The sequence below is a fragment of the Cyrtonyx montezumae genome, unplaced genomic scaffold (assembly GCF_038088225.1).
Source record: "Cyrtonyx montezumae isolate F1298 unplaced genomic scaffold, pur_monq_1.0 scaffold_14, whole genome shotgun sequence".
NCBI lineage: Eukaryota > Metazoa > Chordata > Aves > Galliformes > Odontophoridae > Cyrtonyx > Cyrtonyx montezumae.
The window spans coordinates 16468138-16491626 of record NW_027071870.1 but is presented as its reverse complement, the minus strand read 5'-3'; the positions used below and the strand labels follow the sequence as shown (position 1 = coordinate 16491626).

The 23489-nt window shown below is 36.2% G+C and overlaps 1 protein-coding gene across 1 annotated transcript in view; it reads left to right on the top strand.

Moving 5' to 3' along the window:
- Positions 1-23489, top strand: part of UBE3C (ubiquitin protein ligase E3C) — a 65470-nt gene that overhangs the window by 5541 nt on the left and 36440 nt on the right. Inside the window, exons 2-13 of the mRNA XM_065731536.1 lie at positions 1810-1863; positions 4292-4366; positions 5015-5161; positions 5670-5785; positions 6749-6906; positions 8853-9006; positions 9649-9866; positions 10132-10286; positions 12180-12367; positions 18683-18769; positions 19447-19604; positions 20350-20582. Coding sequence (XP_065587608.1) covers positions 1810-1863; positions 4292-4366; positions 5015-5161; positions 5670-5785; positions 6749-6906; positions 8853-9006; positions 9649-9866; positions 10132-10286; positions 12180-12367; positions 18683-18769; positions 19447-19604; positions 20350-20582 — 1743 coding nt within the window. The remainder of the gene's footprint in view (positions 1-1809; positions 1864-4291; positions 4367-5014; positions 5162-5669; positions 5786-6748; positions 6907-8852; positions 9007-9648; positions 9867-10131; positions 10287-12179; positions 12368-18682; positions 18770-19446; positions 19605-20349; positions 20583-23489) is intronic.

Here is a 23489-nt window from a genome sequence, read left to right as displayed (position 1 = left end):
AGCAGCTGCTGAGCTCAGCTCTTTTTCACTGTTAAAGAGAGAGACAGGGAGGATTTGAGAGGTACAGTTATCTGACTGTGAAAAGTGAATGTTTTAGAATGACCTTCATGGGTGAAAATAATTTTGTCATCACTCTTACCACAGAAAGTTTATTTTCTTTTGCACATTCCTAGGGTTTCTTTTAATTCTGAAGTGGTGATATATTCAAATTGTGCTGGATAACTCTGAAGGAGATATATTTATTTAAAATACATTTATCACGTTTAATTTAAGTACTGCTATAGGCCAGACAGTGATTCCTTTCCTGTTTCTCATCTATTTGTGTATCATGTGAACAAGAACAGGATATATTTTTTTCTTCAAGTTGGACAGTAGTTACCAGTATATTTAATCCTTTGGTTTAGAGCAGTTCCTCTGTTATATTTAGATTAAGGAGGTGATGTTTGCCTTAAAAAACAGTCAAAGCAAGTATTTGAATTTGTAGTCAAGGTGCATTGGGCTCTCTCTGAAGAGAGCACTTCTCAAATCAGTACAGAGCTGGAGATCAGCTGTGTGAGGAGAAGCTGCCCACTTACAGCTGTCCCTCTGACCAGCTGCTGGAAAACAGTTAATGTATATTTAAAAAAAAAATCTTGATGTGTTAGGTCATCTGTTGGTTATTTCTCAATTTATTACATCATTTTGTCTATGTATTTGATATCAATTTTTTCACTTTACACTTCCAAGCAGTCGCAAACCCCTCCCTGTTGCTGGAGCTGAGATTTGTTGTTTTAGATACAGACTTCCTTTCACTGTGTTTAACAAGTGGAAGAAACCCTTGTATTTAGAGGGCAGTAACTGTATTTAGTGGTGTCTTTGGCTGTAAAGTACTGTCTTTAGAGGAAAAGATGGTTAACCTTCTTGTGGGATTTTTTCCTTTGTGCTTGCTGCAATAGATGATCTGAAATACAAATCCAGTTTTAAGTTCCTTTCTTTGCATCGGTGCTTTGCTTTTCACTGTCCTTGGTGCTCTGTGCTCAGGTATTGTGTATCCTCATGAAACTGGGAGAATCACGACTTTTTCACTTCCTCTCTACCTTCAGAAAAGTTGCAGAAGAATTCTGCCATCAGTTTTTGTGTCTGCCTGTAGACATTTAAATATTGTATCACAGTTGTTTCAGAAGTGATTCAATATGAAAACGTTTGTTTGCCAACTTCAGATTTATTTTTAGACGCAAGACATTTTCAGCTTTGAGTGTATTTTATTTCTTAACAGCCCTTGGTTAAAAAAGCCATAGGAGGAAGAGGTAAGTTCCATCTGTGTTGCAGAAGCCTACTTTGATGTCCTTTCTGGACAATTTTTGAGAAAAGGACAAGTAAATTAAAGAGTTAAATCCTTTTTGCATGTTAGACAAGGCATGGAGCTTTGTAGCAGTAGGTGATTGCTCTGGACTCCGCAGCTTGCTGTGTACACCTGGGCCAATAGCTCTCATGTCCAGCAAGAAAAGTACTCAGCAAACAAAGTACCTGGTAGGATTGGGACCCTCTTATGTTTCCACTTCTTCGTTTATTAATGAGTTCTGTTTGCCTTGGTTATTGGGATGCTAGGAACACGAATCTGAACGTGGAGCTGACACCATCCTTGTCACTTTTAGGCACCCATTGATTCTGCTCTTCGGGGAGGGCTGTGTTATGTGTGGTTTTAAGTGCAGGGAATGATTAGTACTTAACTCCTGTTGATTGTTGTGTGCGTGATTAAGTATCCTGAAGGATTTTAAGTCATGTGTTTGAATGAAAGTGACTTTGTATCTTTATATTTGTGCTGTTCAGGAGGAAAAGGCCTCGCTGCTGCATCGCACTCAAGAAGAAAGGCGAAAGCGAGAGGTAAAGTAGACTGTAAGCGTTTGCACACACACTGGGTTTTAATTTGATCATGTAACTTTTGCAATCCTGAGTGCTTTATTCTGTTGCAGATGTGCTTAGTTCAGGAATGCTGCCTTTCAGCCTTCCAGCATGCTGGAAGCAGCAAAACTGACTGCTTTTATGGTCCTTCTCAGAAGCGCTTTTCATCTCAAAAGAAGATAATTAAGTATGAACTGGGTGCAAAGGGAATTTTTCCTTTTAATTTGACGCTTGTTGGATCTAATCTTTGTTGAGAAAAGACAGGCATTCAGTTAGTAAATTCCATTTCTTTGCCTTGTGGATTGCTCTTGCCGAGCCATTTCCTACTGCCCTTTCTGCTGCAGCTTCGAGGATGACCTTCAGCAAGCTTCTTCCCCAGTCTGAGACTGGGTTCTGGGAGGCGCGGTCAGAACCGAGGCACTTGAATGCATTGTAAGGTTCTTTGGAATCAGCTGGTAGCTGAGGGAGTTAGGAGCGGTTCTGAGGCTGTGTGAGTTCTCAGGAAGTCTTACTAATAGTTTGATGTACGTTACTGCCTTTTGGTAATTTGAGCTGGAGCAAAGTGGAAGAGGGAATACACGTAGGAAGGAGAACGTTCAGTTCTGAAACACAACATCATAGTGAGTATATTCCTTCCAGACTGGGCTGCTTGGTAATTCTGTGGTATGTGGCAGTATGAGATCCCTTCAGTAGTATGGCATGAGTGGATGTATTATTTCTGGCGTTTGTTCCTCTTCTTATACAAGGAGGAGAAAAAGCTTGGTCTTGAAAGATGGTTTTAAAAATATAACTGTCCAGATTTCGTGCTAATCAAGGAAAACAGAACTGTTTGCCCCTTTAAATATTTGTTTGAGCCTTGCTGGACTAAATGCAGGCCTTTGGGTGGCTCATCTCTTTCTGAGGATAGTTACTGCTTTATTTTTCTCTCTAAAGAAGCCATGAAATTGCTAGGCTTTCACCGGTTACTTAAGAATGCTGTGTACTTCAAAAACATTTTGCCAGATATCAAAGACACCTATTCAGTTGCATATTTATGAATGTAATAATTGTATCAACTAGTTCAGAGTTGATGCAGTGTCATATTTCTATATGTATGCACATACAGACATACGGTTTCCTGTGACACGTTTTTCACAAAATGAACTGTTCTTATATAGAAGCAGTTGCTGTTATTTTTTTAAAGAACGACTCCTCTGAGACCAAGACCAGTTATGTCTTTAAAAAACGCCTGTAGCTGAACCTTAGCAGTGACCTTAGACTTAAAACCTTTGCAATTATGGGTCGCTAATTGACAGTTACATGTGCTAGAATAAAAACAGTTTCTAGAGAGAAAGAGAAGGTATCTACTATTTAGTTGAAGGTATCTACTATTTAGTATTATGATTATGAAGAGAAGGTGCCTGATGATTCTCTGACCAATTCAGTTCAAGTTCTTGTCCATAACATTTGGATGTGTCTTTATGGCACAATACATTTAGAAATTGAGGGTTTTGAGGTTCATGTTTAATTAGAGTTTATTTGGGAAAGTTCACCTAAACCATTTTGTAGCTCTGAGTTTGGGCAAGTATTTTCTTTACCTCCTTTCATCTCCTAAGAAACTGCATGGCCATTGCTGGAAAGTGAAATACAATAGCCCCTTCCCTTGGGTATTTCTGTGATGAGATCTTCCAGGGGTGTTGTCAGGGAAAGTGCTGAATGCTTTATCCATATTACTTGAAGCAAGCTGGCTTTCAGTTAACAAGAAAATGAACTATCTCAAAGCAATGGTAATAACTACTCATTGTAGCTGGTGAAGACTTCATGAAATGACTCTGACTCACTTTCTGAGCCTTGTTTAAGGGAGAGCAGGAATTTTTTTTTCCCTGTAGTTTCACCATAGAGCAGTTAGACTTGAAGCATTAGCTTCGCTTTCCTTTTGATTCTCTCCTAATAAATATTGTGTGTATTGTTTTGTTTTTGTTCTCTCCTTGTTCCCTCCCCTTGCTGTGTAAACCATGCTGGGTTCGTAATGCAGATGTATCACTTGAATGGAAGTGGGCCTTCAATGTCAGCTGATCTGTGCTGAAAGAGGAATAATGTCACTGAGTTTGAGTTCTTCAGCACTGTAACATTAAGGTTGTCGAAATGTTAATGTGTTTATTTTGATTTCTGTAGTATTATGTACTTACTGAGTATTAAGAATTCTTTTGCTATAACCTAGTGGTAGTTGTACTCTTGGAGCCATAAAAAGCTTTCTTCTGATTTTGTGTGTATTGGATGCAGAATATCAGATACTTTTTTCTTAACGATAGTGCTTAATTTTCATTAAAGAAATTTCCTCCTGAATACAAATTTATCAGATAAAATGGTAGAAATTGAGTTGGTTCCACAGTGTTTATTTCTATTTATTTATTTCTCCTTCATTTTGCAGGAAGAAAGGCGAAGACTGAAAAATGCAATAATAATCCAATCATTTGTTAGGGGCTACAGGGACAGAAATCATCAGGTAAATACTTGTCTGTTGAGAAAAGGGTGAAACAGTCTTAATGGAAAATAAGTTTTCTATTAAAAAGATTAGAAAATCTCGACATATTTGAATATTTTGTGTGTTGATGAAGTGTAAGTTCTTATTCTCTCTTGACAACTTCTGCTGGACCTCAGTTCTTTAGTAAATTAATGCTTGTTCAGCAGAGCACCTTCATGACAGCTGACTTGAGTGGGATGATGTAAATTTTTGGAGTTGACACTTAGATGCTTGCAGCTTTTACATGTCAGCAGAAGTTTTTTGGTGTGTGTGACTGAGGTGTCATCTGAGTCAAAAGAGCTGCTTTTAAGCTGCTCTTGGGTTAGTTGTTCTGGGAAAGGGTTCTGTCTGTTCACATTTGCTAATACTGAGTAAACTAGTTGAAAATGTTTAGTATGATATTCTTGGCTTGAGGAGCAACAAATCTGTTGCCGTGTATACCTTCTACCACGTGCACCAAATACAAATTTACAATTTTTTTTGTGTATGTGATCTCTTAATGAGTAAGTGCATTTAATTACTTTGCTACCAGTTGGGATGGGAAACAAATGAGATTCTAAAAATGTCACATCCCTGTATACATTCATAACAGTTATCAAGGCACTGATGAATAACTCCTGTTATTTTAAGTACTGTACCCAGAGAAGTGAATTTGATCGCTGTGCGAATTTGGCCCAAACTGGAGGAACCTTTTCTACTGCTAATGGAGCTAATTTGACTCTTCTAGTTCGTCAGCTTCTCTTTTTCTATAGACAGAATGAGGATTCTAAGCGTTTGGTGAGTACTGTAAATATTTTGATCCGTTCTGTTGACGTATTCTGTCATTTGGAAGGCGTAGGAAGGGATGCAGAAATTGATTTGACCACTTCAAGAAATTTGTTTTGCTGGCCTGCACTCTTTTGTTCTCTGCTTAGGTAAAATAATAAAAAAAAAGTAAGATTTTTTTTTTTAACTAGCTCTCTGGTGTAATTGTGAAGGTATTTTTATTAAAAAAAATTGTTAAAGTTATTTGTAAATGTATTCCAGTGTTAATTTTGGAAGTTATTTGTTGAACTATGTAAGACACGTGTCTCTTAACTTTTTCCTTAACTGAAACAGTTGTCTTACTTTATGCTTTATAAGTTCTCCAAAGAAGATGTTGCATATGTTTAAGATGGATTTTATGCAAGACCTGTATTTATAAAAATGTGGATATGATATGTATGTAACATACAGCTGCTTCTTGTGCTTGAAACAACAGAACTGAGATGTAGTAAATAGTAAACTTCTGTGTATGTTTCCCCAGATATGGATGTGTCAGAATTTAATTAAACAGAGTTCTCAGTTTGTGAAGCAATTGGATGGTCCAGACAGACTCACTTGCTTATTCCAAATAAAAAGACTGTTGGGGCTGTGTTGCAGGTAAATTCTTTTTTCTATACACCTCTGCTTAAAATGTGTGCAGAAATTGCATTGTGCACTTGCTTGGTTCTTTGTGAAGCAAGTTAAGTATTAATAGAGAGAACTGTTCATGTTCAGAGAAACAATGGAAGGTAAATCTAGAAAAATCTTTCTTCCTTTTAATGTTGAAGATTTTCTTTTTGTTGATGAGTGCATTCAAATCACTGAGTATTGCTATGCTGTATGACTTGCTTTCTGAGCTATTTACAGTTTGGTGCAGAAGCCCAGAAAGCAAACAGTGGGACATGTAGTGAGAAAGAGTGTTCCTCTTGTGTGAGCTCAGCTTCATGAAAAGTTGTGGCTTTTGACGTTACATTTAGAAGATGAAAGAAAGCAGAACATAACTTCAGAAGGAAAAAAAAAGGTAGCTTGATTGCATTCTGTATCTGCCAAGGAGTTGTTCTTCTCCAAGTATCTTTAATCTGTTTAGTGAAATGTAGCTGTTTTTATCAGTCACTTTTGCTGTTAATATCCTGTCTTTCTGGATAGCTGAAAGCAAGGGCACTGTCAGGGCAACTCTGCCTGTATGTGCCTCATTGTAACAAATAGTTATTATTCTAAACCCGTTCTGAATAGTCAGTTTCAATAATTACTCATAGCAAATTGCTTATGAAACAACTAAAAGGTTGGGAATGGGTGTAATTTTAATGCCTAAGTCTGTAGTCAGGGACTTTCTGGGAAACATCACATGTTTGGCTAAAACAGCATTTGTTCCTAGCCCGTACTGTAAAACCAGTAGTTATTTATTATAAGCATGCCAACAAAAAGATGTAATTACTGAGAACACTTAGAAGTATACACTTAATTTCAAGATCACTTCAAATTAGGAAAGTTGTTGTAGTTTTATTTGCAAATCGATGTGCCTACATCTGTGATGAAATAAGAGAAATCTGGTAAATTATTTTTGTTTCATTTCATTTGTAGACTACTGCAAAACTGCAGTGACGACAGTCTGAATGTTGCACTTCCTATGAGAATGCTTGAGGTATTTTCATCTGAGAATACGTATTTACCTGTTTTACAAGATGTCAGCTATGTAACATCATTAATTGAACAAATTTTGCACTACATGATTCAAAAAGGTGAGTAGCTAGGAACTAGAAGTTCTCAACAGCACTCAAGAATTGAACAAAATGCATAATACCTGAAAGCAGTGTCATTTCAGTGCATTTTGCATTTTCTACAGGCACACATTTAAGTGCTGCATACACTAACCCATACATGAAACAGATATTTTACTTGTAATGAGATCACTGCTTGAGAAATTACTGTTTAAATTCTTTGGACATTCTCTTCATAAGTTCAGTGTTCTCCCAAGTTATTTATACAGACCTTACTACAGAGTTTGAGAGTAGATGAATATAGTTCTCTATAACTGCTAATGATCATTGTTATTGTAAATTGGCGTTATCTTTTCATCTTGCTAGCACTGTATAGAGACACCTTAACAAAGAGATGGTGACCTAGCCTTTATTTGCTTCGTGGCATCATCAGCAAAACTGTTTGCTGAGCTGCAATCAGTTACACCTGTGCAAACATACTGAAAGTTAATGAGTTGTGTAGTTATCACTGAAATTCGTGTTGTCTTGAAGAAACTTTATTGCTCTGAGGATGTGTGAAAAAAATAATTAGCTTTTGTGATACCACTTGAGTTTTGAGATTGGTTGGGGGAAAAATGCCAATAACAGTATGAAAACAGATGTCCTGTTTCCAGCTGAATGGATGTAAAATGTAAAATAGCACCTTCCAATTGGTTAATTTTTGAAATAGTTCTTGTGAGTTTTAAGGTATATTCAGTAGAACAAAACTGTCTTAGGCTAATTAGGATGTGTCCAGATTCCACGTTTTGAAGTTACTGTCAGGATAGAAGTGACCTTTACCTTAGCATGTTTTATTTACTTGACTAAGCCTAATTAAGACTACCAGAGTATTTGTGTTTATCTCATTGTTTACTTCTTAAAGGATGTGTTCAAAATTACTTTTTCTTCTTTTCGTGTAACATTACCTCCGATACATTAAAGTTTACCAAGATGTTAAATTATAAATTTACTAAAAGAAATTCAGCTTTCCAATCATGGTTACAACAACAAGAAGCATTCGTTTGCAACAAGTGTACAAGTCTCCTCATTATTTAAGATGGTTAAGTTGTAAAGAAGTTGTATTCAACTTTTATATAAAAATTTTTTGGATTATAGCTCATCTTCCATGCAAGTGTAGTCAGCATTGCTAAGTTACTCCGTATGATGACTTTTGTTATGGTATATATCAGATTAGGGAGACTCTGACAAAGTGTCTTAGACTCTTTCTATCAATGAGAGGTACCATGCTTTTAATGCATTCACAGTGGCTCCTGTAGTAGTGGAACGTGTGTCTTAATTTATGATTTCATTGAGTAAGAGGAAGTTGGATTAGGAAGAATGAAATCATGTGATTCCATTTGTATTGTAGTGAGACAAAATTAGGTTTCTGGCAGTGAGACAGATTACCCTCTACACCCATCTTTGTGGCTCTGATGGTAATACATTTTATTACTGTCTGAGAGGTTCCTGTTTTGGAACAGTAATTGTATTCTTCAGACTGCTCAAGCAAGGTGTTTTTAAACTTGAGGCTTAAGAACCTTGTTAGCAGAACACATAAGATACTGCTGTGTTTTGGTGTTGTGGGAGAAATTAATTTCTGAAAGAGCAAAAAGTGAGCTGTTCTCAAAAAGAGAACATATTTCATAGGTCATTGTTTCAAAAAGAAGGAATTACTCATTTTATCAGAAGGATTGGTTGGTCAAACTGACTCTGAATGCAATTATTTGTCTATGAATTCATCAAGAGTTGCTTCCAAAGATAAAACTGATATCTCCTATTCGTTATGTGAATGTGACTTGTACTGTGGTAATGTGTATTCCCAGGTAAAGCTTCTTGCAGCGAATTACAGATTTTTTTCAAGTTATAAATGTTAAGTAAGTATGTGTTGTTTTATAAAGAAATGAAGAAAAGTAATACCGTATTTAAATAATGCTGTTACTTATTTGCAGGCTACTACAGGTCGCTTTATTTGTTAATTAACAATAAGCTTCCATCAAGTATTGAGTATTCTGATGTTTCTCGAGTCCCTCTTGCAAAAATCCTTCTGGAGAATGTTCTGAAACCATTGCACTTTACATACAGCTCCTGTCCAGAAGGTGCAAGGTAAATAAGTAATATTAGATTCTTGTATGCTTTTTATTATTGTCAGAGCTTTACAGTTTGTCATTTAGCATCCAGCTGTTTTTTTCAGAGCAGTTTGATTTACATGCTGTGGTAATGATTTATGAAGGAACCTAAGTGTGGAAAAACTTAGTTGAGTATAAAGATGTAGCCAGAGGCAGATGAAAAGAATTCCACATTTAAGGATTTTGTGACAGGTTTATGAAAGGGGAAATAACTAAGTCATAGCTTGTGAGGAGAATGAGTCAGGTATGTGGAAAGACAGAAAAGAGATGAAACTGGCTCTGCTGCATGTGATAGTGTTTTGTGTCACAGTAAAAAAAACCAACAAAAAAACCAACAAAAAAAACAACTGATCAGGATTTTTTTTAGTTTGTTTTTTATTTTGAGATTAAAATGAAAAAAAATAACTTCAGAATAGTTTTCCATGAGTTCATTTTAAGTTTTAAGGGTAATAAGATGATCAGGGAAAGGACACTGTAGAAGTACCATACTTGGAGTACTGCTTTGCTGTCTTCTTGGTGGATGTGTTCAAACTTGCAAAATTTGATCAATCATGCCATGGATGTACTTGTGAGAAATGTTGCCTGTATTTTCCATCAAGACATTTTTTCTTCGTTTTAGGCAGCAGATTTTTGCAGCCTTCACGGAGGAGTTTGTGGCAGCACCTTTTACAGATCAGATATTCCATTTCATCATTCCAGCGCTGGCTGATGTGCAGATCGTTTTCCCTTATGAATTCTTTCTGAATGTACTATTAGCAGAAAATGGATGCTCAAGAAAAAGTGATCAAGCCCCATGGCTTTTTTACTTCATGTTAACGGCTGGAGAAACATATTTGGGTGAGAAAGCTATATGGCCTGTTCATTGCTTTTTCATATTTAAGTTAGTGTTTCATGCATTTCCATAACCTAGTTTGTTGCCTAGCAGTCTGTGGTTACGTTTATTAGAGATCTGTGTTTTTAGCCACTTTTACCCGTTTCAAGGAAAAAAATGTGCTTAATTGGGAGGGTTTGGCATAGTGTGTTTTTTGGGTAGATATTTTCAGTAAAATGCAGTGAGGTATTGCCTAGCTAATGATCTTTTATTTCAATACATTTGATACAGGATCCCTTTCAGAAGAAGGACTGCTTGTGTATTTGAGAGTACTCCAGGCTTTTCTCTCTCAGTTGCCTGTATCTAGTGCTGGTACAAATTGTCAAGATGTAAACAGTGATTCTGAAGATGAGGATGAAGAGATCAGTAAAATGACAACTACACCAGTAAGCATTATAGAATTTCTTTGAATGAGTTTGATTTACAGTAGTGGCAAATACATGCAAAACCATCATCAGCTTAAGCTTGGTATTTTTCTAGGTACTCAGAGCAGGAGATATGTTTACTTCTTAAAACTAGATGGCTGCTCATTGCAAATGAACATTTCCTTTTGTTTTTTGAAATAAAAGGAAAAAAAGCAGAAGTAAAGCTCTTAGTATAAGAGCATAGTTCAGGTAGTGTGACTTCCAGACAATGGAGCTTTCGTTTTTAACGGAAACAAAGTTGAACTTCTGTGCTTTGATTTTACAGTGACTTTGCACTCTCCTCGTTCTTTGAGTTCATGGTAACATTAGGATATAATTAAATACGCTAATCTGATCTTCCAACCCTGTTTTTTTTTTTCCTCATGAAAATATTCTATGTTGAAGGTACAGTCTTCACCCTGTAAAATTATAGCTCAGTTTTTAAATATATACATTACCTTCAAAGCTTTCACAGGTGGAACACTTACTTTCTGCAATAATATATAGAGAGTAGCATAAAAATGTCTTTGCATGGGAGTTTAAGCATTTGTAAGACTTTTACTAGTGAAATGAACCCATGCTAATTTCAGCCTCCTAATGCTCAGAACAAGGTTTTGAACAACCACAACTGGAGATGTGTAAACTCAATAGTTTCTTAATGGCCTGCGTATAATCTCTCAAAATATGTACTACTATTCAGAGGACTAATGTGGTGTGCAATCTTCTCTTGTGAAATATGTGAAATTACACTGTATTTAGGGTTCATTAAAGCAAAACAAATTGGGGTGGGGGGAACCTAAACAGCTGTGTGGGTGATTTTTGTTTCCCACACTAAGATGGGATTTTTAGATGTAGTGTGTTACTGCTCAAAAATCTTTATCAATATAGTGTGAATAAACTACCTTCTTACCCAGTAAATAATATATTGCCAAAGTATGAAATGTTTACCTTTTTTTTTTTTAACCTCAAAATCTAGAGTTCAGATATTTAATTTGTGGGCCATGCATACACTGTAATAAGTACTTTGAGATTTTGCTTGTACTTTAGAGATACAGTGATGTTTAAGAGGTGATTAGTTTAAAAAGGAAGCACTGTGAATTTACAGTAACTTTTAAATTAAAGGTGATCTCTGAGATGTTATTACATAATATGATTTGTTGCAGTATGTTTTTATCTTTCGCCTGTGTTTTTTAATTTGTTTTTTGTTTTCTAACATATTCCATATTTTCAGGCATGCTTATCTTACTTAAAAAAAAAGAAGGGGTATAAACTGGATAACTTTTATCTTTCAGTGAGCCAGAGTGTGCTTCTCTTTCTTGGGGACCAGATAGAGTGGGGAAATAAATAAAATAATTTGGACCTCTGCTCTGTTTTGTGCCAACTAAGAGGATTCCTCTTTGTATACTTTGTACACTAGGTTTGTATGTGGGTGCTGAATATAAAAATACTATTTGTAAAAGAATCTACAGGAGGCATCCATTTTTGGATTTCACATCTAGTGCTAACTGATTTTGCTGGGGGAGATCAGCATTTGCATATTTTATGCCAGTAAACGATCTTACCTTATTGTATTTGAGTGCTGAAGAGCATACTTACATTAAAGGGTATCTTTCCCACTGACTTAAGTGACAAGATCGATAACCATGATCCAGCACTTGCCTGCATAGGGATTTAAATTGACTCTAAGGTGTGATGCTTTCAGGAATTCTCCTGGTATATGCAGACATGCTCACGTTGTAATTATCATACAGGAAATCTTTGTTCCAATAGAATTCTGAAGTATTCTTTCTTTTTATTTATTTGTATTTGTTTAAGAAGGGGATGCTTGATCATTAAAAGTAATTCAAAGAAAATTTTTCTTTGATATGTTTGTAGGGTGATGGGAGAATATCAGTTCAGTACATAACTGAGGAGTGTCTAAAGAAACTGGATACAAAACAGCAGACAAACACTCTGTTGAATATGGTTTGGAGAGATTCAGCTAGTGAAGAGGTCTTTACCTTGATGGCTTCAATCTGCCACACGCTAATGGTACAACACCGAATGATGGTGCCAAAAGTCAGGCAAGTATAAATAATAATGACATTGGACTGTAGTACATCTGAAATTTGTTCAGCTGGATAGACTATTGGGTTAGGTACCCTGTTTTTTTTTGGGTTTTTTTTTTTTTTTGAGATCTTTTATGATCAGCTGAAATAAAAAAGCATGTTCATCACATTCCTTGTGGACAGATCACTGAATCCAAAAGTGTAAGCCCATGCTTTGTTTCGTGAGTTGCCTTGCTGTGTTGAGGGACTGCGGGATAGTGTTTGTGGTCAGAAAATCATCCACAAATCAGTTTGCAGAGATTCTTGAGGAGCATTTTTTTTCCTGTCTTCTTTCTCAGAGACAGCATTTAATGTCATTCTCGGAGGATATTGTCTAACTTATTTTTAAAACTCACAGCAGTTGGGTTGCACAGTCACTGTGCAGCTGAGTACAGAAATCTGTTCTCTACCTCTTTTAATGTGTAACCAGTCTCTTGCTACAAATTGAAACGATTCCTGACTATTGAAAAAATCCTTGTTGTTGGGAAGGGCTTTGAAACCTGAACTGGAAGTAAAATACTTGTTCAGCTGTGCACTATTATTTCACAAATTTTGCAAAAAAAAAAAAAAAAGAAAGAAAGAAAAAAAAAAAAGAAAACAGATGTCAGTGGTCAATTTTTTTTTAACCTTTTTATCACCAGTGAGAAATGTGTAAGTATTAAAGCAATTGTGGTGCAAGTAGTTGTGAATAAGTATGTAGTTGCTAGCAATAAACTAAGTATTTAGGGAATGTTGTAAATAATCAATTCAAACTGCATTGTAAACAATGATATAGAAAACTAATTTGGTGCTATCTTGGCTCAGTGGTGTTTATAGCTGTTAGAGGAAGTAAGATGTCAGTGAAACTGTGATTGCTCGATTAGGATAATTAGTTCTTTGTAGACTAATTGCATTAGAGCAGGATGTGAGACCTGAAGATCACAGCAGCAGTTGAATGAATTAGTATCCCTCCTTTATTGTTGAAAGTAGTACATTGCCTTGGATAGTAATTACTGAGTTAAAATGCAATGAGGTTTGCTGGTGAACTGTGGAAAGGATGCTTAATGAGCACAGAAATCCTGCACAAATTTAATTGTATGAGTATGGCATCTATTTCCTCTGAGAAGCCATATTAGGTCTTTGCAATTATTTGTGATAACAAGGTAGTTAACATTAACGTAGAAGCTATGAAGGCTCTCGTCAACATCTTGAAATATGGAAATTGCTTTCCATTACAGCTTTTGAATAGCTCCTAAGTAGTTGAATTTAAGTGTTTTTAATTGATAATACTTGTTGAATTATTTTCACAATCAAAATGATGTTAATTCATACAGGCATTTGATAAACTGCAGTCACTATTAACTGGTTCTGACTCCCAAGCCAGTCATAGTGTTGGGTTTACCACGTGCAACCGTGTCAGTTGATGTCAATCTTTTGTTCTATTTCAGAGTTTTTTTTCCAAAGGATAATTGATGCTTGTTTTAAAGGTAATAAACATTGCCCAAATAATTATTCAAATCTGATGAGTATTTTACAAGGTGCTTCACCTTTTTGAAATTGAAGTTTAAGTGAGTCAGTATTTACTGTAAAATGCAGCTAATTAAACCATGTAGAAATAGTTTGGATAGTTTAGTAAAGCAAAAGTAATGTATTTGCAATGAATTTGAAATTTTTAAACTCTTAGAATACATAACGTTTTTATTCTCTTTTTGAAAACTCAAAAAAGGATTTAAAAGGCAGAAAAGACTGCTACAAAGACTGCTTATTCAGCAGTTACAACTCTAACAGAACAATGATGATTAACAGGTACAGATGCTGCAATTTTTTTAAATGAAATACTTAATAAAAAGAGTAATAACGGAAAAGAAATGTTTGAGAACTGAAAAGAAAATTATGCTAAGATTGACACAGACTTTGGAAGAGAAGATACAACAAATCTGTATTTTTAAAAATAGTTTTATGATATTTTTGTTCTTGAAAAGGAGGATGAGAATTTCAGAGTTTGTCCATTAAGAATGATTGCTTTTTCTGCTTGTGGCCCCTTGGTACATCTGGGTGATTTGACTGATGATGGTGATATACGCTGCTAGAAATGTTACTGTCACTGCATTAGCTTAGTAGCTTCTTTGGATTTGGGTATAACAATAACCTGAAGTGTAGTGTACTTCAGACCAGAAGGAGCAAACCTTTCAAGTTCTGTCCTGATGCTCTGACACAGAAGTAGATTTTGAGTTGGACTGTCAGTACCTTGTTTTCCTCCCTGCGTATTTCCTATTCTGCATATTCTAGCTAGATCAGAGAACATGTACTGTGTAGTTAATTTTTGCTTAAATGGTCCAGGACTGTATTAGTTATATTAAATTCTGACTATGTTCTGGAAAGATGCAAGCAAATCCAATTAAAAAGGAAGCCCACAGCACAAAACAAAACAAAGAAAATCTATTGGTATAGCCCTTGTTACTGTTACAAAGAGATTTGCAAGACTTTTGTTCATTACAGCTACACTTCACTAGCAAATTCCAATTCTGTAAAATATTCAGGGAGATAATTTATTAATTTAATTTGTTAATTAAATTAATACCGTAGACTTCAGGTTATCAGTGCAGTTTAATGTCAGACAGCTGTTGGTGCATCGGCGGTTATCGGTGGTGTGGTTGGTAGCCCATGGAAATTGCTGGCTTGGTAGAACTGTTCTGTACATTGGCACTGTTTTATTTACCTAACACTGTTCATCTAACCCTGTGGGTGAGGATTAATTGGAAAACCAAGTTAGGGTGTAATAGGAGCAGCCTGTTCTCGTGTATGTGCTGAATGAAGGTGCTCGGGCTGTACGTAAGGCTGTTACAGCACTTCATTAGGCAGTGCTCTTGTGTTTGTGTTTTTCTGAAACCAGAATTGCTGTATAGGAAGCTTTTACAGTTTTTAAGCTTTATCATCCAGTATGAAGCATCAAGCAGCATACAGAGTGATGCAGTGCATGGCAAGTCTGCTTTCCCTTCCCTGTGCCACCTTGCAGTTGTGTGGTGCCAGCCCCCCTGCCCCTGCTACAGTGACCTTTATCAGATGCCTGAGCTTCTCTTGTCCTGTTGTATTCTCTTCATTAACTTAAATGGTCTCAGTGGGAAACTGGGCCCAATTTATGGCCTAGACTGAAAATCTTGCCTTTAACTAATTAACTTGTAGTGGTGCCTCAGCTAAATTAAGCTTAATGGGTCATTTAATCTGTCCCATTGCGCAGGAGGAATTCAACACTTTTTTTTAAACCAGAGGTGCCCAAAAATACCTTTCTGGCAAGTAGACATAAATCATGTGGCCTTTGTGAACAATTAGATGCCTACAGAGAGAAACAAGGTTCTAAGTAAATGGCCATTATGTTAGTACTTTGGGGAGAGGATAATTTAATTTAGCGTGTTTAAAACAGATATTTCACAGAAAGCTGTGGAGTGGATTTAACTCTGTCACAGCCTGAGCTGACAGTCTTCGTTTTGCTGCTCGAGAGGAGCTCACCCTTTCTGTTAGCTGAAAAATGGTTATTCTCCCAAACTGTAGTGATAAATCTGAATATTAAAGCTTACGAGAAAAATCTATTAGTGAATCCATTATATAAAACCACACTCAATGATCTCATAGTAGAGGAATTGGTAATATACAGTGAGATTTCTCAAAAGAACTCAGTACAGAAGGGAGGGGGTAAAAAATCAGAATGTAACTATTCAAATATTATTATATTTTCTCTTTTTTAAGCACAGCTGATTTCTCCAATCTTTGCAGAGATAGGACTCCTCAGGGCCATCTTTGTTTTTACTGTTTATTTTCCTAAAATTGGACTTTGAAAGCAAAATTCTGTGCTTAGAGCAGGAAGACAGGGGGTTGTTCCTGCTGACGCTCCTTTGGCAGTCAGTAGTACTCAGTAATATTTCAGGTGAAAGTTAGGATGTTGCTTTTTGTTTTCTAACAGACTGTTGAATTGTGTTGTAAGTTTAGTTTGCAGTTTCGTATTTGTTTTCTAGTAACTTTGAGAGCATTAGAATTGATGAATTCATCTGCTTCATATTTCATAAGTATTTTGTCTTGATAAAATGGGCTGTATGATAACATCTTCCATCTGTACATGGTGGATTTTACCTGATTTTCAGGAAAGGGAAGCATCAAAGTTGAATACACCAGTGTTTCTGGAATTGGGCCATAAAATGTGGCAGCTGCTATGCTTGGCTGCCTGGATCACCAATACAGAATAAAAATGGGTAAAACTTAGACAAAGGTTATTATTATAAGCTCTTAAGGTTTGTCCTTTTTTCCCTTAATTATTGCTGAATGTTGCTAGAATGAAAAAATGAATTACATTATTACGGGTTCAGTGTCCATAATGTTTGTTCATTTCTGCTAAACCTATTAGGTAATTTCCAGGGATGATTGTAAAATTAACAAGTTTTTACTTGGAAGCCCTCTGAGACTTAGTGGACCTGTGCCAAATTACTTTTTCTTTCTATAAGAGGCTGAAAACTGAAGGTCAGTAAAGAGATTTCTCATCTCAGTAACCAAGACATCTAAGCTATCGCACAGATATTTAAACGTTAAAATACATACCCCTATTTTTCTAAATTATCTTGTTATAATAAACCATTCCTTACGTAATTCATAATTTCTACCCAATTGTCAAATAATGTGAATGTAGAAGAAAAAATTCCCACGGATCAAATTCAGGTTAATTTAAAAATAATAAGAAAAAAATCGCCATACTTGGAATAGAGCTTAATTTTACAGTGAAAGCATATGTTTAACCAACTTTAGCTCCAGTAGTTGAGTCAAGCTCAGTAGTATTCATCATCACACAGCTTCCATGATGTATGTGAGGCTCCCAATTCCTTTTATTATATTACTTATATTACAAGGATTTAAAATCCCCCCTTTTTGTAATGAAGGGAGTGATGCAAAGATGCGTCATAAACTTTATTCCTTGCCTTTCATTTCTCCTCATTTTTTATGCCCCTGTTCTGTGCCTGACTCACAGTAGCTGTGATTTTGGGAAGGTGTGCTGCTCTTCCCAGTGCTGCTGCTTCCTAGCACAGCTGGCTTGGTGGGTACCTACGTGTTGAGTAAGAGCCTGAAGAAGGGACTGGGTGCATGAGGGAAGCTGTGCTTTAGAGAAGGCAGTGAAAAAAGAGTAAGCTAGGAGTAAGTGAGTAAGCTAGGACCCAGTGGCATATGACATTATGCAGCATTTGTATGTGGGTGAGGTAGGGATTTTGTTTTTCTGTCTTGAAGTGAATTGTTGTTTAGAAGCTCTTCAAATGTTCTTAAGTGTTTACTGAATATTTTACTTTTTTCCTTAATTAAAATAATGCCTCCTTTCCTCTCACCATCTGGTGCATTTTGATTTATCCATGTGGTCTGTAATAAATACTGGTTTCTCAGACAGCCCTTCTTGTCTGTCCTCCCTGCTCCCTTTCCCAGCTTTCTGCCTCCTGTGTGCATGGTCACGAGAAACTTCAGTGTTCTGAGGCTGTTGGCCTCCAAGAGGCAATGTGGGCCCGAGTACCTGTTTTACTGTCATTAACCTAATAGTGATTGGGATACCCTGGAGAGTAGCTAACAGAGGTATCAATATCAGGAAGATGAGAGCTTAGTCAGTCAAGTCTTGATTGGTTTTTTTTTTTTGTTATTGTTTTTGTTTTTTAACTTCTTGCATACAGGAATTGTTTCAAGTTGTGTTTTATTTTTTCCTCCAGAGGAAAGAATGACTTCTAGCACCAGGAAGCTCTTTATTTCTCATTTCTATAAAATGTTGTATCAACTCAAATCGTGTGTGAATTAGTGTAGTAAAGGCAGTCCTGTATGTAGCTGATTTGTGGACACACTTATTTTTACATGGGTATAGCTGCTGTTGTTACTAGTATCAATTTTATTTTTTTACTTACAGGGAAAAATATGTGTTCATTAGTGTCAGATGAACTACAGAAGTGACCTCTTTACCAGTTAATGTGATTCGATGTATTAAGTTTTAAAAATTCCCAGGAAAAAAACCAAATATATTTATTTAATGTGTGTTTAATTTTGTGGAGTACTGCAAGTTTGGGTCTATATCACGTGGTTTATTGCTGAGTTAATGGAAGCTGTGTTAGGATTTATATGCTTGTTTTACAACTTCGAGGCTTTCATCAGATCTGATGAGAATACAAACCCCATCCTGAAAAAGTTTACTTGAATTGTTTATGTTGCAGGAATGCTTGACAGTAAAGTTCTGTGCGAAGCATTGCATTGTGTAAATATGCCATATTGGCAGACGTTATTTATTTGAACTTCCTTTTTCAGGCTCCTTTATAGCTTAGCCTTTAATGCCAGATTCCTGAGGCATCTTTGGTATTTGATATCTTCAATGACTACACGAATGATTACAGGGTATGTATTACACTATCTCTGAAACTGAGTTTCTTTATTCTGAACAGAGTGTAACCAGTTAAAAAGAGAACAAGACAGGTTGTGGCATGACAGTGTTTGTGGGTGATGATTGAAAAAAAAAAAGTGTAAGGTTTGCTTAGTTCCTATTTCTTTGATGTTATTGGTACTGATTTCATAAAACTTGGGAATGAGACCGTTGTAAGAAAAACAAAATCTGTTCAAATAAGGCAGGTATCTTGTAGATTTTAGAGTGCTTGTAACACTAACATAATAAATACTGAAGTGCCCAGTACTTCCTCCCAAGCATGTCACTTTTATCTCATGTACTTTGACTAGTCCAGAAACTGGCAGTGCCAGAAGCATATTCCTGGGAACTGAAGCGTTGAGCCTGTAGGTTTTATCTATGCAGAGATGTGAATTATTTAATCTGTCATTGCTTTGTTTCTGTTCTCAACCAGAAAGTACCTGCAGTCTGTGCTGACAGGAGAGCTGATGTGTTTTGAGACACTGCAATAGTATAGTGACAAGAACTTAGAACAGCTTTATTTTGCAAGAATGGTACATAGTTATTGAGACAGCAGCTCTTTTTTGCTACAGGAGATGCTATTTTTACTGGAATGCTAAAGTTAATATTTTTTTCAAACACAATATCTTAATTTTGATTATTGTATTTTCAGGTCTATGGTACCACTCCTTCAAGTGATTTCAAGAGGTTCTCCTATGTCTTTAGAAGACTCTAGTAGAATTATCCCTCTCTTCTACCTTTTTAGTTCTTTGTTTAGTCATTCACTTATTTCTATTCACGATAATGAATTCTTCGGTGATCCTATAGAAGGTGAGAGTTTCAAGCATAGCAGATAACAGTGCTTTACAGAATGGGTTTGTGTAAAGCTATTTAAAACATTGAACTATCAGACTTTGAGGACTGAATCCATGCAGTTCACTTGCTTCTGGGTGATCCTTCGTTAAGAATGTTAACTACCTTCTACTTTTCATAAAAGAATGAAGATCACCATGCGCTCATAACATGGCAGTTGTGAAACAAATGTCCTGCTGCCATATCAATTTTCTGGGATCTGCTCAGCATCTGGAATTTACAGCTTTAGGATTCCCTGGGCAGTGATTTGCTGGCATCTGTGGGGAAGGCTTTTCTGGACTGACTTGCTGATTGTCCCCAGAGTAATCAGCTGTCATCTGGTTCTTTATTGATTGCATTTAGGGGGGAAAAAAAAAAAGATGGTCTGCACCATGGGTTCCATAGTTTTATATGGTCTATTGTGCAAGTTTTTAGTCATAGTAATTTGCAATTAACTAGTGAAGAGAATGGAGATCCGGACTGAATCTGTAGACTAATTTAAACTTTTAACATAGCAGGAGTTGCTGAAGAAAATAAGAGAATATTGTAATTGTCTGTAAACAATTATGAGGTCATTTCTTTTTATAAACCTATGCTCATTCTCTCTGTGTGATGTTTTCAATCGATATTAGATTGCATGTGAATACTACAGTTCCAGTGAAGTTGGTGTTTTTATAATAAAAAAGAAAACATTGGAAGAAACTGAAACTTGTGGTTTGTGTAATTGTAGGTCAAAGACAATCATCAATGATGCCTTTTACACTAGAAGAGCTTGTAATATTATCACGCTGCCTTCGAGATGCATGCTTAGGAATCATAAAGTTGGCTTATCCAGAAACAAAGCCAGAAGTTCGTGAGGGATATATTGCAGCATTTAGAAGTGTTGGAGTAACAAAAAATACGGAGATGCAGCAATGTATACAAACTGAACAAAAAAGGTGGATTCAGTTATTCAAGGTAAGTTGTGTCGGTTTTCTGAATAGCTTAAAATAACATTTTCATTTTACTAGTTCTGTTTTTATACAGTTTTCAGAAATACAGACTCAGGAAGATTTAATTTTTGGACTATGTGCTGAACTTTGAGTAATTAAATTCTGATAACCATTTTCACAAGTCTTAATTTTCCTTCTCATCATGTTTTAAAAACAACATAGTTACTGGATAGAATAGACGTGGGAATCCTGTTCAGCAGGTTACTTAATGTGTAGTTATAATGTGACAGTTATAATGTGTTGGAATCATGCAATGATTTGGGTGCTTTGTTGGAGGCTTCACCAGGTTGGTACTAGGCTTCACCACTGATTTGTTAGTGTTTTACCAAAACGTGATGCTGGTACTCCTTCTGGGCTTGCTGGAATACTGATGAGATGGTGAACTTGGCTTAGCAAATCTAAGCTTAATGTACGAAATTTCTGGCTATCTACCAATATATTTCTGTTAGTTTTATCCATGGCATCCTAAGACATAAGAGAAGCTGAAAATGTTGGCAGGAAAAAAACCTAATATAACTGTTGCCGAAAAAATGGAGTGCTTGACTTGTCATGAAAATTCTGCAGCAAACATATCTAGTCAGCTAAAATTGCTCATTAAAGAAGTGGGAGCAGAAGAAATGCATTTTCCAAATTGAATGGTAGATTTACAGTCTGTTTAATACTGGTGACCTCTCGCACACTAATGTTCAGTTCGAGTCATCAGCTGTCCCTTCAGGTCTTTTATCACTGCTTTTGTCAAGCTATCTATTTAATTGAAAGAAGTTAATTGAATGAAAATGATCAACTAAGCTTGTATTAATATTGCTAATGGAACTTTCTTCTTGGCCATGTTTGGAGAAAGATGTCATGCTAGACTTTGGGAAAGGCCCATTAAGGCTTGCACTTAACCTGATGGGCTAATTAAGGAATGCTTATTCATTCTACAAGTCTAAGATAGCCTCTATCCAGCCTATTCTGTCTGATTTTACAACACATTTCACTTATGAGCATAAGCATTAATAGCAGTGAGAGTAACTGATAATGTTTTGATTGCATTGAATACAGTCCTAATGCACCGCTGAATCTGTAATTTGCACAGATTGATCTAATATATGTTTGCACGATTTAATTTAATTACTTGTCTTTAAATTGCCAAATAAACTTTCAATTTAAAGGTCACAAGTGAAAACCCCAGTATGTCTATTTCTCTAACGAGAACAGCATATTAGGAGTGTTTCTGTGTTAGCGGTTTATTACGTGCCATCTTCTGTTTGTTCTCCTTGGCTTATTTATTCCTTTTGTTAGTTTCCTTAATTTCCAGTGAATCCGATCATATTGCACTTTCATTCATCAAGTTGTGAAATTCCAAGTTACTCTATCTCACTTTTGCAGGCAGGTATTAAACTTGAATCAACCTGGTGTGCTGTTTGTGTTTTCAGGAGCCAGAATTGTCTTCCATTAGCTAATTTATCTGTGTAAATCTTGAGGGCATCTTGAAGACTGGTTTTACCCAGAAATGTAGCTAGTAACAAAGCTTTGCTTGCTTACTCCTCCAGAAGAGTATTACAAATAAAAGCTCAATACAACTGAAGTTCACTCGATTAAGAAGTATTCAGTGTTTCCTGAGGGCAAGTGATCAAGCTTGCCAGTGAGCAAGCAGCAATATTTCCAGAAAATACCCACCTTATCACAAAACTGAAGTAGTTTATACATTTAAGATATTGAAGTAGAAATCACTTTTTTCTTTTATTTACAGTGTCAATATGAGAGATCTGTCCTTTCTGAAGTTTTTGCAGAGTGCCTGTAGACAAAGACATGTTGCTTCCTTATCGTCCCTTTGAATGTCTCTCACTTGTTCTACAAGTGTTCAGTGCCACTGATGTGTGCTATGAAGAGCATTCCAGCATCAAGGCAGTGGCCATCCTGAAAACAGCGACTGCTGACAGTGAAATACACTTAGCTGGCTGGCAAATTGGAAGTTTTGGGGAGGGTAGGATTTGCATGTGAAAATGTCTTTATGAAGCAGAATCACCCTTTTTTTGCTTGGTGTAGGATGACCTGCAGTCAGCTGCTGCAAATTCTGTAGAAGGATGTAGTTTCATAAGGTTAATTCAAACAGTCAATTATTCTTTAATAAAACTCGTTTTCATGTACTCAGAACTTAAGTTGCTCCTTTTGTGAATTACAGTTTTGAGGGTTACTCACATCTGCATCTTTATGGGAAATAAATTTTAATTGTTGTTAATTTAAGTGAGTCTTTCATTAAAATACATTCAGAGTTTTACAGACAAATCTCAAGCATAGATTGCTAGTGTTCTTAGTATCCCATTCATTCTGTAGAAGGAACTCCAGTTTCAGCTAAATTGATTCAGCTTCGTATAGGTCTTTAACCACTTGTACAAACACTTTATTAGCATGGTTTTCACGTGAAAACTTTCTGCTTTTTTTTCCCCCTTAAGTATAGTGGTAGTGGGACCACAGAGCTTTAGTGACTCACCTCACCTGCATTGAATTTTATAAGGGCAAGGCGATGAAAATTCCTGTGCAGTTCCCTTAATAGCATTCTTTTGTTCTTTTATTCAAGACGAGCTGGATCTTAAAAGGTCTTTTGTATGGTATCTAGACACAGACTCCTTTAGGAGGCCCATTAAACTCCCTGTCCCTCTTTGACACCTGCCTATTGACGCTGTCTTTTAGGAAGATTACTTCAGATGAGCTGCCTGTGTTTTTCTTCCTTTCTCAAGTGCTGTAGTTCTAAGTTTCAAAAACAGATGTGTGCTTATCACAGCAGCAGCAAGATTTTGGAGGCTATTAAGTTAAAATGGTATTGATTCCACTTAATTTTATGTAGTGTTGGTTGAAGTTGATTCTTGTCTTGCATGTATATCGAACC